We start from the raw sequence: 14,561 nt of genomic DNA, 5'->3' as shown, positions 1-14,561 counted from the left end.
CGGACGGTATGACTAGAAATTTTCGAGTATGACGACAGTTACAAGTTTTTTCCCCGGAAGTGAAGGTTTATGAATTGCTCCTAATGTCGGTATTATTCATGTAACGAATACCGTGTTGACTGTTGTTAATGAAGAACATCAAGAACTTTCGACATGGTAACCAACCTATACTCCAGTTATCCATGCCGACTTCTAATGGTATTTCGAAAATGAGAAATAAAATTATAATCAGCACACACAAAATTTATATAGAATTAGGTTTGAAATGAGAGGTAATGAATTAGAAGTATCACAAAAAAAAAAAAAAAAAAAAAAAAGTCAATCGTGGGTTCTAAAATAATTAAAGTACTCACCAAAGTAAATATTGCTAACTTTTTGGCAGGATCGGTTGAGAGGTCGAATATCATAGCCTCACTGACAATTCAGTTCAACTTTACAAACCGATCTATATATAACCCTTATATGAAACGGAAAATGGGTCATTTGTCCAAATATATTCAAAACATGGTTCAAATGGACGAGTAAAAATTTGTATGGGTGAAACGGACACCAAAAAAGTAGAAAGGATGAAACTGGATTCATCCCGACTTAAACTTAAAAAATAGCAAGGATGCAACTTGATGCATCCTGATGTATATTAAAAATAAGAAAAAGTATTTGAAAATGGGTAGGATGAAACTGTTTACATCCTGACTATTTTTAAATTTTCGTCCATTTAAACAGTATCAAAATCTAAATATTTTTTTCACCCAGGAATTGTTGATTTTGGTCTTTTTAACCAATTTTGTTTATATGAAAGAATTTAAGCGGGTCTTTAGTACTGGGAAATAACATGGACAACATGATCGAGTTAATGATCTTAAGTATGAGTCACTTATTTTATAGAAAACAAAGGAAAAGAAACTTCATATTTCCTATATAAATATAATGAGGAAGGATCCCCTCACACTTTTATTATCCCCCTATCTCACACGTTGGACGTTATTTTTGCGGATAAAAACCAAACTGTAATGGATATGAAGCTAATATTTTGGGGATATGTTAGTATTACAAAGCTCCACGTTCATACTGAAAATGAGTATATTCCAAGAAGTATAACACCACCATCTATTACTTTAAAAATGAGCTGTCAAAAATTAACATATATTTGGTCGTGAAAATTAAGATCGATAAATTGTGAGGTTTTATATTTCGGAATGTGCTCATTTTTGGTAGGCATGTATAACTTGATAAGAGGAACACATCTTCAAAAATATTAGCTTCAAATTCGTTTTTATTCACAAAAATAACGTCCAACGTGTGAGATAATGTAAAAATAAAAGTGTAAAGGAATACTTCCTCGTAAATAATCTGCTAAGTATCAAGCAAAATCCAGAACAAGAGGGTAGACACACTATCAAGTGTTAATGGTTAGTTATGGTTGTTGTTTTTTTTTTTTTTTTTTTTTTTTGTCTTTTTCTTTTCACGCAATATTTTGAGGTGAAGGGACTAATTTGAATATTTGTTTCTGACCAATTAAAATACAAAAGAATGGCATTTTCATTAAACAAATTTCTACATCAAATCTCAGTCATCCCTTCTCAACATCTCCAGTAAGAAATCACTCCATGAATCAATAGGACCAGGCAAACACCAATGAACACAATCATTATACGACGTTACATTCTCTTGTGGCCAATGCCCATAACTACTTGGATGACCATCCGGTCTCATAAACATTGCATGTGTTGTATTAAGTAGCCTAAATTGCTTTCCATTCCTCTTTCCCTCTTCTTCAGCAACCTTAAATTCCTCCACTTGAGCATTGTACAACCATAAAGCTCCATAGTCCAACGTAATTTCACTACTCTTTAACGGCTTCTTCCTTACACAATTCGCTCCTTCATTCCATATTCCATTCTCAAAATGCGCCGGTGAAAATGTTCTCAAGTATGTTGTACCTTTAAAATTCGGTGAACTGTTTATTGCTTTGAACGCTGTTTGAAATGCCTTCCCATAACCATAAGACAATTCAAGACTTTTGACATCGTCCTTCAAACACTTAAAGCAACCCACGAGTTTATTGTTTTCGTAAAACATTGTGGGACGGAAAAACCATTGTCCAGCAGAGATGATTATGTAATCAAATTCATCGATCTGGGTTGTCCATTCTAAGTCGTATTCATCCAGGTATAAATTGATGAGGCCGGTAATAGTTGTTCCGTTGACCTCTGCGTGTGTAGTTCTTACTAAATATGGTGTCCAGAAAACGGCAACAGTAAAATTGTAGCTGGGGTAGTACCATCGTTGGAATTCTTGCTCTTCTCTGTATGAAACGTCAGTTGGTCTCTCCACCTGTTGATAATAATAAAATCAGTAAAATAAACATTGATTAAATTTTTTTGACCGTGTCCATAATTTTCATAGCCAGTTCTAGAAAAGAAATATTGCTCGTGCACCAGCATCACCACCAACCATATATAATAACCCTATTTCAGGGCATACAAGAAAATTTTTGGGCACACAAAAAGATTGAACTAACTAGGGTGAGGTGATAAGGGATATCTAAAGATAGGTAAATTACTTAGTTATCCTCGATTAATTTATTAATATAATTATTTTTTTTATCAGCCGAGCTACTCATTTTCTTCTCACTCTGAAGGTGCTGATGAACAATTTGGCTGATAATTAAACACGAAAATGATAGCCAAACTTCACTTTATGAAAGATAACACTAAGTTCGGTTGTCCTATTTTTTCTCTCGAATCAACAGAACGTAAGTTCGACAATTACAGAACGAAGTTCGACGGCTAATATGTCAGCCGAACCTAGATATGTTTCCAGAAGACTTATGTTCGGTTGACTATTCATCAACCGAACTGCTCATACCGGGAAGTTCGGCTGATAAGTTATCAACCTAATCTAGTGTGTTGTAAATATAATAAAATAAAAATAAAATTAAGAAAAACTAAAAAAATGTTTTTAAGAAAAGTAAATAAAGAAAAGGATAAGGGCACTATTGCTATTAAACAAAATATATGGATAAAAGGGCTTCAAGGATTACTATTTAATATATGGATAAAGGGCCTTCAAGGATTAATTATAATTATGTCTATGCATGATTGGTTGTGATGTAGCATGTAATTTGCATTATGGAGTTTGGATTTCGTGGACTACCCAGTCCCCATCCATAGGCCATAGCTGGAAAAGCCTTTAATTGAGGATTGGAAGTGCAAGGGGTGTGCAGTGTTCAAGTTCAATTCATGGTGTAAGTATGGATAAGTACGGGACCATATGCTAATGTTGACACTATAGAAAAAGACGATGCAAAGGGCGGAGTGCATTATTTGGCATGTCTGTCATACAGACTTGAGTTACAAATTGGTCCCACGATTGGATGGAATTTGTATTGTAGAATGTCATTTCTTATGAGTAAATGAAATGCTCCATAGTGCACCATATATACTAAGCAACCAAAGCACACATGACTACTTAAAGATATCGAATACTGTTGAGATTATTAGTCCCACATTGTCTGGACAATCTAAGATCCTGCGATTTATAATCCTTAGGACCTCTTCACTCATTGTCAATTAATTTTCGGTTGGATGCCCGTATTCTAACAAATATCATGTTGATAGTCGAGATTACCTTTGAGAGGAGACACAGCAAAGACTGCATATGATTTCTTCCAACAGAATCCCCAACAAACGCCAAAGCTTTTCCACGAACAAGCTCCAAAAACTCAAATGGATCGAAGATAGGTAGTTCACAGTCATTTGGCTTCCACCTCCACTTCAAAAAATCAGTATCTGTCCGGCCAAACTTCATACAGTTTTGATGATCATGTATGTGATTACATGTTGTATTCGTGTAGTATGTGGCATTTGGATTCCAAATCCATTCTCCTTCAAAAATGTTGCAATTCGGATTCCCATACTTCAAAGTCGACAAAGGAGTAGTGAGATGATTGTGATGATGATGAAAAACTACTGTGACAAGAATTAAGGTTGATGCTATTAAAAGAACGAATTTTGGTGTATGAATCTGGAGAATTTTGATGGTTCCACTGAAGGAAGCAAGTTTAGAGAAGTGAAACTCTTTCATTGAAAATGGAGAAGAAGAGTGATGTTTCAGTTCGACTGTTAAGCAGGAAGGAGGGTGTGGAGAGCTAACATGTTATATGCACAAAGTTAACTAACAAGTGTCTATATAAAGTTAACGTACTTACAATCATAAAGACTAAAATGAATATGTGGTGGTTATGGGGGAGAAGACAGGTCTCTACATAAAGCTAAATGTATCGCTGGTTACGATTGATTGTACTGGTGGGTGTGATAGATCATTTTTCTACATAAGTCAAGAAAAATCTTGTAGGAGTAATATTATACATGCGATGCCTATCTAGATCTTAGCTGTACACAATGTGTATTCCAATAAATTTACAAGAATGAACATTCTCTGACAAGACATGTTTACCAAAAAAACAGACCCCTTCATCTAGGTTGGCGCGCGAAGTGGCCATTCTTTTATTGCTGGATTTTGACACTCAAAAATCGACACTCCTACCGTGGGGACAACAGGGTTCGTCCAATTTTAGGACACGATGTAGCATAATCTGAATGATAGAGAGTGGAATAACTCTAACATTGAGATTGGTAGTAGGTGAAAAGAGAAATGATCAAAGGTCAGGATTCATTGTCCCAGATTTGGACTATAACAGTTGTCTCGGTTATAGAATTTTCCTGAAAAATCTCGTGCAAACACGATCACTATGCACAAGGCCAAACGGCTAAACCTTCACCTTTAAACCGAAATAAAACAAAAATTATTGAATTAAATAGTAAATATCATTTTTCTTTTCGCTAATTCGATAAATAATTTGGTAGTGACTAGTTTGGAACTCAAGTCATTAACACTATCACACAATAGTAAAATTTATTGTACTGTGGATAGGTCAGAAAGTTTCTAATATTTCCATGATTTCTATTTTTTCCCACAATCCACCAATAAAATTTCAAAATTAAACTTCGTATGCAAGTGTATTAATCTTTATGCGGAGCTTGTTGAAATGACATTTATAGGCTTGGGTGTAACACACGCACTTTTGCGTGATGCATGCTCAGAGATGTGTTATTTGAATCAGATAAAGCTTCATCTCAAGCTTGGGTTAAGCGTTTGGGGCATTTTGGCTCAGAATAAAATCAACACTATCACGATCCATTTCCAGTGGGAGGCTGGCTGAGAGCGATCGATATTGCATTATGGTGCATCACTATGGGGCTATTTTCGAAGTTCGTTGTTGCGAAAGCAGTTTAGTATTTATCCTCACCATTTTTTTCTATTGTAGAAATGTCAATAATACATATATATAAGGAATGGGTCTTGGTTGAAAGTATCATATAATGGAGATGCACCCTTAAGCTTTAAAACTTAGTCGGTGAAGCATATATGACGTGCATGCATCCTTATGCGGTGTTGCTTAGGCATCATCACTGATGCGTTGCTAAACTAAGAATGCACTACCATGATGCATTCCGAAGGAAAGGCCAATGATGCACGCTTGTCAACTAAGAGTGATTTCGGTATATTGGCAATAATACCCTTGGAATTCGTCAAAACCGAAAATATACATTTATTGCATATCTTAACAATTTTCGGCTTTGATGATTCCTTGTCTTCCAAATAGGCCTTGGTAATAACATTATAAATAGTGAAGCTTGTGTTCTTACAAACTCATCCCTTGTCACACTTCCTATCCATTTTTTTTGGGAAGCCAACTCTTTGATAGAGGAGAGTAATCTCATTAGGTGAAATTGTTTGTACCCAAAAATTACTTTTAGGCACAAACACGATGATTTGAAGATGATTATTGAAAACTAGGGTTAATAACACAAAACAAACAGGAATAACAAAGACACAAATTTAACGTGGTTCGACAAGTGTTGCCTACATCCACGGACGAATCCCCGTAGGGAGAGATATTTCATTGATGTGATTGATGCAATTGGTTTTTGATCCCTTTTAGAGTTTGATGGTGTTTTTTCATCTATCCAGACGTGTCCCTTTAGGGTTGAGATTCCCCTCTATTTATACAGTTGTATACTTGGGTTAAACCCTAATTTCGAGATAAACTTCATATGGAAGTAACTTGGCCAGCAAGTCATCTAGAACATCTAGAACTTTCCTCCAACAACTTGGTCAGCAAGTCATCCAGAAACTTCCAGAATCTTCTTCATGGGTTCTTGCACTGGATCGATGGAAACGGGCTAAATTGACATGGGCTTGCGGGTTTGACCAACGACCTTGACTTTGACTGGGAGAGTTTACTTTTGCTGTTGACTGCGACTATTGATCTTTGACTGGCAGACTGCCTCGACTGGAGACATGGCTGGAGAATGGATGAAGGATGGTTGACAGCACAACTGACACATGGATGGAGGCGAGCTGGCAGCGCGTCAAAGTACTTGGCTGGAAACTGGTTGGCAGCAACGCTGGCAACATGGATGGAAACTGTTTGGCAGCACCGCTGGCAACTTGGTTGGAAGCACGAATGGCACATTGGTTTCGACAGTTGACCGACGGTTGACCAAACACTGACTTTGATAGTTGACCGACTATTGACTTTGACCACTGACCGATCGTTGACTTTAACCATTGACCGACCGTTGATTTTGACCGTTGACCGACCAAAAGATTCGGTAGCCTGCATGCTGAGTTGGTTGGCTGAATGGAAGACTTGAATGTGACGCAAATGGTGGCTCAAGTAGAAATCTGTCCCAATATGTTTTACTCATGGTACAAACAGAAATCTCTTGCGTTTCCTTCATTTAAAATCTTCTTTTGGATCAAGAAGCTTTTAGTAGTACCGTTGGTGGGAAACTAAATCGTATTGCTATTTTAGTTTTTGATTATTGATTTCATTGACTAACAATACAGTTATCCTTGATAAATCAAACTTTATTATTCCATGGTCCATCTCTTTTGATATAAGGCCACTCAAGTTTTCTTGAGGATTGACTATTATAGATCCCTTGATTCAAGATCTGTAGATAAAACTAGTGATCGATCAATATTAATGTTATTAGACTTCATTATGTACGTATTGATCATTGGTAGGAACAAGTTATTTGTCTAGGTTACTTTGAAGATTAAAGACTAGAAGAATTTTTCTTCTTGGTATTATGATCTTTGTGATACTATTTGCACACTTGATTCTTTGGGAGCCAAACAAGCAATTTATTTCGATACACATCAGACTTTTTGAAAGATTGAACAAACTGTCTAGTTGATTCTCCTCATAAAGTTGATTGGATTGAGAGTCATATACTTACGTTGAGCTTTATCATAGAAAGTCAATTTTATGTTGAGCTTTTTTCTTCTAGTACGATTGACTTGTTGATATTACAAATCTTCTGGATGTTTTAATGGACAAGTTACCACGGACGAAGTATATCTCAGCAATTAAGCTTTATCATTAAAAGTTAATTGTATAAATACTAGGGATCTGAACTCTAAAAAGATAAGATAAGATACTCCAGAAAACCCAAGAAAGGGAAGAAAAACCACTGTATCCTGATAATCAATAAAATATCTCTTCATATGGAGATTCTTATGTGGAGTAGGAATAACTCGTCCAACCATGTCAAATCTCTGATCTTCTTCATTTTTGTTTATTCATCAATTCGGGTTCCATATTTTATACCATCATCGTCATCATTATCATCGAGATTTTTTGAGGTAGAGAAACGTTTCTTTCCCAAACAATAACCTACGGAGTAATTCACATCTTCTAGGAGGATAACATCTTAGATCATGACTCTAGAATTTTTTTTTGGTAAGACTAAGGTGGTCCTTGACGAATTTAGAACTAGATAATAATGTATGTCAACTCTTGCATACAGACTTGAAATATAAGAGGAATTTCATCGGTAACCTTGATAGAAATTCTTCTTGGATCTCTTGGGGAAGGTTTGACATTGTTGCTCACTCATCGGCATTTAGGGTTTAAAGATTTCTGGTGAAAGGGTAATCTATTTTTATGTAGTCATTAACATGGGACAAAATATTTATATGAGAATTTTTTGGAATCTTGAGGATTGATTAATAAAATCTATCATGTGGACGCTTTTGGCCATCTTACTTTGTTTCTTTTTTTTCTTTCATTATTTATGTTGGTCTTTTAGTTGAAAAAATAATCAGTTGTACAACTCAAATAGTAACTGAGTATACAAAAATTGGATTGTTATTTGTTTCATGCATTCAGATGATTATTTTCTTATTGTAAAGGGTATTTAAACATCTAATATATGAAAGTTCAGTATGATACATGATTATAATACTTTAATTAGACAGAACACGTTAGATTTTATCAATAACAGTCGATTTTAGTTATCCGTACCAAAGATCGATACAATAGCAATACCCTACCCAGTTCTTTATCATGTTGTTAATCTAAGAAAAGTTCTACAAGACAATCAAAATAAGAAAGGCACATACTATCAAAGTAAATAATTTCGAGTTGTTGCGGCCACTGGACGAAAAGTTGAATATGATAGTCCCCTTTTGTGGCAATTCAGTTGAGCTTTAGAAATTAATCGATATAACGTTCCTATGCAAGAACCTTAACTGATTTGGATATTGGAGAAACATGATCTCGAATTAATAATCTTAAATATGTACAAAAATAAAGTCGTTTTGTTTTAAAAGAAAAAGCTTCATATTTGCATAAATCACCAGCTAAATATCTAGCAAAATCCAAAACCAGAGCTAGATATTATATATATTTATACATAAGCATCCATTTACATTACCAACCTTCCAAGATTACACATGGATATGAAGATGAAGTACACCAAGGACCAAAGAGCACCAAGTAACACAATATTGTGCTAATACATAGTTCAATATTTCGACAAGAAAAAGAGAAGAAATCCCGAGTCAACGACTAACAAAGAGAACGAAAGATCCGATGAAATCGGGAGTGGATGCTCTTCTGAGACTTAATCCGACCAATATTTGATTGTCTTCTTCTTGAGTAAGATGCGCTCTTTAAAAAAAAGGAAAAATTTGCTCCAATAGTTGACCAGAAAAAAGTAGATTATGGTGACTGGAAAACATCATCATACTTCAATACCAATAACCAAATGAAAGAAAATTGTTAACGGAAAAGAGGCACGCTATAAAAGCGCAAAAAGAAACCTTGTGCAGATAAGCTACGGAAAATCGGCAGGAACAAACATGAAACCCTAAAAACATCTTAAACCTTCTATTATATTATAACTAGTTAGAACTAATAACTAGATCTAAGCGGATCTGAGCAGTTTTACGCTCTCCAGAAAAAGTTCTTTGTTTCGCCGAAATTGCACTAGAGAGAAGAGAGAAAGAGAGGTTGTTTGTCAAACACGGGGTAAACAAAATCAAATATTCAAATATTAATTTTTGTGAAATTTTTAGGCAACATTAGAAAAATGAAGTATCTATTATTATTTTTTACTTTCATGAGAAAATAGTCTTTTTGATCATAATTTTTCTACCCCAAAGGTAAGCGCTTTATTTTGGGACCATTTGTGAGTTTAGATAAAATCCCAACACTTCAGTCCAACTCTAAGTGCAATCCTAATAGTACTTTTGTTTTTCATATTTGGCTTAGTATAGCGTGTATAATTTGTTGATTCTTTATCTATCAAGAAAGCCTATACTGGTATATTTAAGTTAAATGTGCTCATGGCATCTTACCAACTAACGCCAGGACTGCTAGCATCCTCAACTACATTAATCCTATCTGCAATCTATGCAAAAGTATTGTGGAAGATATAACCCATACTCTCATATCTTTCCCATATGCTGCTGAAGTGTGGATAAATCATTTTGGTTCTCAACACCAATGCTTTGGGGAAGCATCTAACTTCAATGATTGGCTAAACTTCTGGTTTCTCCCCACCTATCCTCACAAGGACTGGATACCAATCTTTACTACTACCTGCTGGTTCATTTGGAAAGAATGTGATTTAGTACTCCAGAAAACTAAACCTTATGCTCTGATTACTGCAAATAATATTAAGCAACATGATCCATGCTCTTTTAATAGAACAATGCACAATCAAAACCGTCTTTTAATAGAACAATGCACAATCAAAACCGTATTCTGAACAATCTCTATTACCAGAGAGATGATCAGGATGATATAGTCAGAATGACTAATGAGCATAAGTTGAAATTTGGTATCACCATCAGCATAAGTTTCATGAATTTTACTACAATGGAAGGACATGTTGATCCCTCTTCTTATACTAACTATGCTTTCATTGCCATGTCTAACGCAGGACTCTGTGTGAGAGAAAGAACAATCAAAGAATGCATTCCTGGAGACAACAGTCGGAAGAGGAGCTGAACTAGCAATGGGATGGGCCAAAGAGTTGCAAAGAGAAAACATTGATTTCCAAGCAGAAGACGATGCCACTCTGAAGGTGCTAGAGGATGAATACAAGTCAGAAGTTCAAGGAAGATTCAACACGGGATACCATCATATGAAAGATGGAAATTTTGAAGCGGTTTCTTAATCTTGTTCAGGAAAGTTGATCAAAATCACAAAGGATCAACACTCTACGACAGTTAAGTTGGCTAGTTTAAAATTCAAATTCCAGTAACTTACATAATTTTAATTGGAAAGGTCCAAACTTAAACCTTTTATTTAATTATCTTCATGATGTAAGTGGTAATGACAATGCCACCAACAAAAATGACTCAAAAAGGTTTATGCATGAGACCAGAGGCAGCTCTGCAGAACTTAGTTGTAATCATTGAGTTTATGCTTTCCAGCAGACAACTCTTTTTCTTATAAAAACAAAGATAAGTTTTTGGTGAAGAGACTAATTTGGATTTTCTTTCGACAACTTAAAGTACAAAAGAATAGCATTTTCATGAAACAAATTTCTACATCAAATCTCAGTCATCCATTCTCAACATCTCCAGTAAGAAATCACTCCATGAATCAATAGGACCAGGCAAACACCAATGGACACAATCATTATACAACGTCACATTCTCTTCTGGCCAATGTCCATAACTACTTGGGTGTCCGTCTGGTCTCAATAACGTTGGATGTGTGGTATCGAGTAGCCTAAACTGCTTTCTATTCTTCTTTCCCTCTTCTTCTGCAACCTTATATGCGTCTACCTGAGCATTGTATAAGGATAAGGCTCGATCGTCTAATTTAATTTCACTACTCTTCAACGGCTTTTTCCTTAGACAATTCCCTCCTTCATTCCAAATTCCATTTTCAAAATGTGAAGGAGCAAATGTCCTCAAGTATGTAGTACCTTTAAATTTTGGTGAGCTATTTATCGCTTTGAATGCTGTTTCAAATGCCTTCCCATAACCGTAAGACATCTCAAGATCTTTGACACCTTCCTTTAAACAATAAAAGCAACCCACAAGTTCGCCGTTTTCGTAGAACATTGCTGGACGGTAGAACCAATGTCCAGCAGAAATGATTATGTAATCAAACTCATCGATCTGGGTTGTCCAGTCTAAGTCGTACTCGTCCAGGTATAAATTGAAGAGGCCAGTATTAGTCGGTCCGTTTTCCTCTGCTTGCTTTGTTCTCACTAAATGTGGTGTCCAGAAAGTGGCAATAGTAAAATTGTAGCTGGGGTAATTCCATCTTTTGAAATTCTCATCTGTTGTGTATGAAACGTCTACTGGTTTCTCCACCTGTTGATAACAACCAAATCAGCCAAATAAACATTGATTAAATTCTCTAAATTTCATAGTCTAGTAACACTATTTTTGGGGTGAAATTTAAATGTTAAAAAAATATCAACCAAGCATTGTTACATGTCTAAAACAAGCTATCCAATTCTTATTTAACAAAGAAACAACCCAAAATGAATTCCTATGAGATGTAGGCCCTTGAGGCTGTCATTTCGATTGCACTACGGAGTTTGGATTTGGTCGACATTCCCATCCATAGGCCATGGCTGGAAAAAGCCTGTAATTGAGGTTTGGAAATGCAAAGGGGTGTTCATTGGTGTAAGTATGGATAAGTACGGGACCATATGCTAATGTTGACACCTCTAGAAAAAGACATGCAAATGGCAGAGTGCATTATTTGGCATGTCTGTCTGTCATAGAGACTTGAGTTATTGGTCCTAAGATTTGATGGAATTCCTAATGCTGATACTACTATTCAATTGCTCCTAGGACATTGATCCATTTCTTAGAATAATACTTGTCTAGTACGAGTCATAGTACTAGAGTAATTAATCTAGTGAAATTCCCACAGTTTCCTAGAATACTAGACTAGTACTAATGTACTATGACATGCCACTTCTAGCTTGTTCTGGGGTAGTCCCTCTGTAAAGTATTAGTAAAGCTCGTGTAGCATAAAGTTTTTCATAAACCAGTGGACTCTAGTTTCATCAATATTTGTAGGACACAGCTCGATCCTTCTCAATCCAACAGTTATCATCCAATGAACCTAGTGAATTATTTATTTTTGCATATATAATCACAACCAAATATGTTGATTATTGTTGATTGTAAATCTGTGATGCTGGTAGAACAAAAATAATCGAATAATATACGAGCAAAGAAAAATTCCCCCAAAAGAACAACGTGTGCTTGCATCGATCAAGAAAACATGATGGTAAATTTTATTGGGTTGTCGACGGGAAGGGCTACACCTACCGCAATTTCTCCCGAGAAAAATCCAACAGGGAGCCAATGGACTAAATCTGATACTCCAAACATTAAACGGGATCCCACTGTTTCTCTCTGTCGGGATATATATCGGGAAAAAATTCTCAGTAGAGATGGCATTTCCGGCTGTTGACGAAGTTGGATATATGATGTATGTTGCCAAGCTCTGTGTAAATAGCATTTTTTGTAGGTGTAACTTAAATGCTACATAATAGCGTAATGTAGCATCAACTAAGCAACCAAACTACTTTAAGACGTCAATATTACACAAAAACAGCAAGTTAACAGTCGAGTCTTGACTAAGACTACACACCTAATAAAGGGTTCATCATCTTACTTGATTTCATAATAATTGAAGCCAAATTCCATGCATCAATCATTGTTCATTAATGTATCTGTAATTCTATTTTGGATAAATTAATAAGAGAAGATCTAATAATTCTTGTTTATTCAAAATTTTAAATTAAAGTAAATCTAATAAATTTAAATCAGTTTGGTTGGTTGTTAATCTACTCTATACATTTTCAGATGATTAGTTGAGAAATTAACAAGTTACCTTTGAGAGGAGACACAACAAAGACTGCATATGATTTCTCCCAACAGAATCACCAACAAACGCCAAAGATTTCTCCCGGACAAGCTCCAAAAACTCAAACGGATCGAACACAGGCAGTTCACAGTCATTTGGCTTCCACCTCCACTTCAAGAAATCAGTATCCGGCCGGCCATACCTCATACAGTTTTGATGATTGTGTATCTGATTACAAGTAGTATTCGTGTAATATGTTGCATTTGGATTCCAAATCCATTCTCCCTCAAAAATGTTGCACTTCTGAATATTCCCATCCTCCTTCAAAATCGACAAAGGAGTTCTGTGCTGCTGATGATGAACAACTATTGTGACGAGAATTAAGGTTGATGCAATTAGAAGAAGAAATTTTGGTGTATGAATCTGGAGAAGCTTGATGTTCCTGCTGTAAGAAGAAAGTTTGGAGAAATGATGGAACTCTTTCATTGAAACTTGTGAAAAAAAAGTGATGTTCAGTTCGATTATTAAGAAAGGAGAGAGTGCTGAGAGCTATATGCAGGAAATCAACTAACAAGTGTCTATGTAAAGTTAACGTACGTACAGTATAGAGAATAAAATATATGTGGTGGTTATGGGTGAGAAGACAGGTCTCTAAACAAAGCTAACATCGGTGGTTACGATTGATTGTATCGGTGGGTGTGATGGTGCATACTTTCTGTAGCATAAGTCAAGAAAATCTTAATTATATGGATGTGATGCAGATCTAGATCTAGCTGTAAACAATATTTATTTCAAAGTATTAGTATGCAAAAGTTGAACATGCTCTGACAGGACAAGGATACGAGACCCCTCTCTTTATCTCGGTTAACGAAAGTAGCAGTCCCTTTAATTGCTGTTGGGTTTTGACTAGAAAATTCTTTTGCAAACAAGAAGACCACTGGGTCATACGGCTGAACTTTAATCAATTGCACTTCATCAAAAAATAAAAAATAAAAAAAATCAATTGCACAGTTTCTATTTCCTATGATTCCCATGATGAAATGTACTTTTGTAGGTTCAGGGACTTGGATGCGGCTGTCACAAAATACTCGGAAGGGCATCTAAAACTACAACCTCCTAATAAGAGAAACCGGGATTCAGGAGTTTTAGATGCAGTGCATTGTGCTGTGATTTTTATCTCAAAAGCTTTAACACAGCGTAACATACGAGATTACGAAGAGTGACATCTTTTTGTGCTTGCACGGTAAAAGAGGGAACAAAAGTGTATACCTAGATTATTAGGTTTTTTTTTTATATAGAAAAATTTAAAGGGGTTAGTTGCGTGAGAGTTTGAGAAATTTTAATGTATTTA

The 14,561-nt window shown here is 35.6% G+C and overlaps 2 protein-coding genes across 2 annotated transcripts; both read right to left on the bottom strand.

Moving 5' to 3' along the window:
- Nucleotides 1–1,515: 1,515 nt before the first annotated feature.
- Nucleotides 1,516–4,184, bottom strand: LOC113349103 (protein trichome birefringence-like 19). Its single transcript, XM_026593023.1, has 2 exons — nt 3,631–4,184; nt 1,516–2,334 (listed from the first exon to the last, which is right to left on the bottom strand). Exons 1-2 carry the CDS (start codon nt 4,084–4,086, stop codon nt 1,567–1,569), a joined length of 1,224 nt encoding a protein of 407 aa, XP_026448808.1. The 5' UTR covers nt 4,087–4,184; the 3' UTR covers nt 1,516–1,566.
- A 6,572-nt stretch (nt 4,185–10,756) lies between these two features.
- Nucleotides 10,757–13,806, bottom strand: LOC113349102 (protein trichome birefringence-like 19). Its single transcript, XM_026593022.1, has 2 exons — nt 13,238–13,806; nt 10,757–11,694 (listed from the first exon to the last, which is right to left on the bottom strand). Exons 1-2 carry the CDS (start codon nt 13,694–13,696, stop codon nt 10,927–10,929), a joined length of 1,227 nt encoding a protein of 408 aa, XP_026448807.1. The 5' UTR covers nt 13,697–13,806; the 3' UTR covers nt 10,757–10,926.
- Nucleotides 13,807–14,561: the final 755 nt, after the last annotated feature.

The sequence above is a fragment of the Papaver somniferum genome, chromosome 2 (genome assembly GCF_003573695.1).
Source record: "Papaver somniferum cultivar HN1 chromosome 2, ASM357369v1, whole genome shotgun sequence".
In the NCBI taxonomy this organism is placed as follows: domain Eukaryota; kingdom Viridiplantae; phylum Streptophyta; class Magnoliopsida; order Ranunculales; family Papaveraceae; genus Papaver; species Papaver somniferum.
The sequence above is the reverse complement of the archived record's forward strand: the minus strand, read 5'-3'. Positions and strand labels throughout refer to the sequence as shown.

What these genes read in the sequence shown, in the direction of transcription:
- LOC113349103 (XM_026593023.1), bottom strand. Translation starts at nt 4,086, where the DNA reads ATGAAAGAGTTTCACTTCTCTAAACTTGCTTCCTTCAGTGGAACCATC. An exon ending in TGCTGTGTCTCCTCTCAAAG is followed by an intron (nt 2,335 to 3,630) that starts GTAATCTCGACT and finishes TATTATCAACAG; the next exon opens with GTGGAGAGACCAACTGACGT.
- LOC113349102 (XM_026593022.1), bottom strand. Translation starts at nt 13,696, where the DNA reads ATGAAAGAGTTCCATCATTTCTCCAAACTTTCTTCTTACAGCAGGAAC. An exon ending in TGTTGTGTCTCCTCTCAAAG is followed by an intron (nt 11,695 to 13,237) that starts GTAACTTGTTAA and finishes TGTTATCAACAG; the next exon opens with GTGGAGAAACCAGTAGACGT.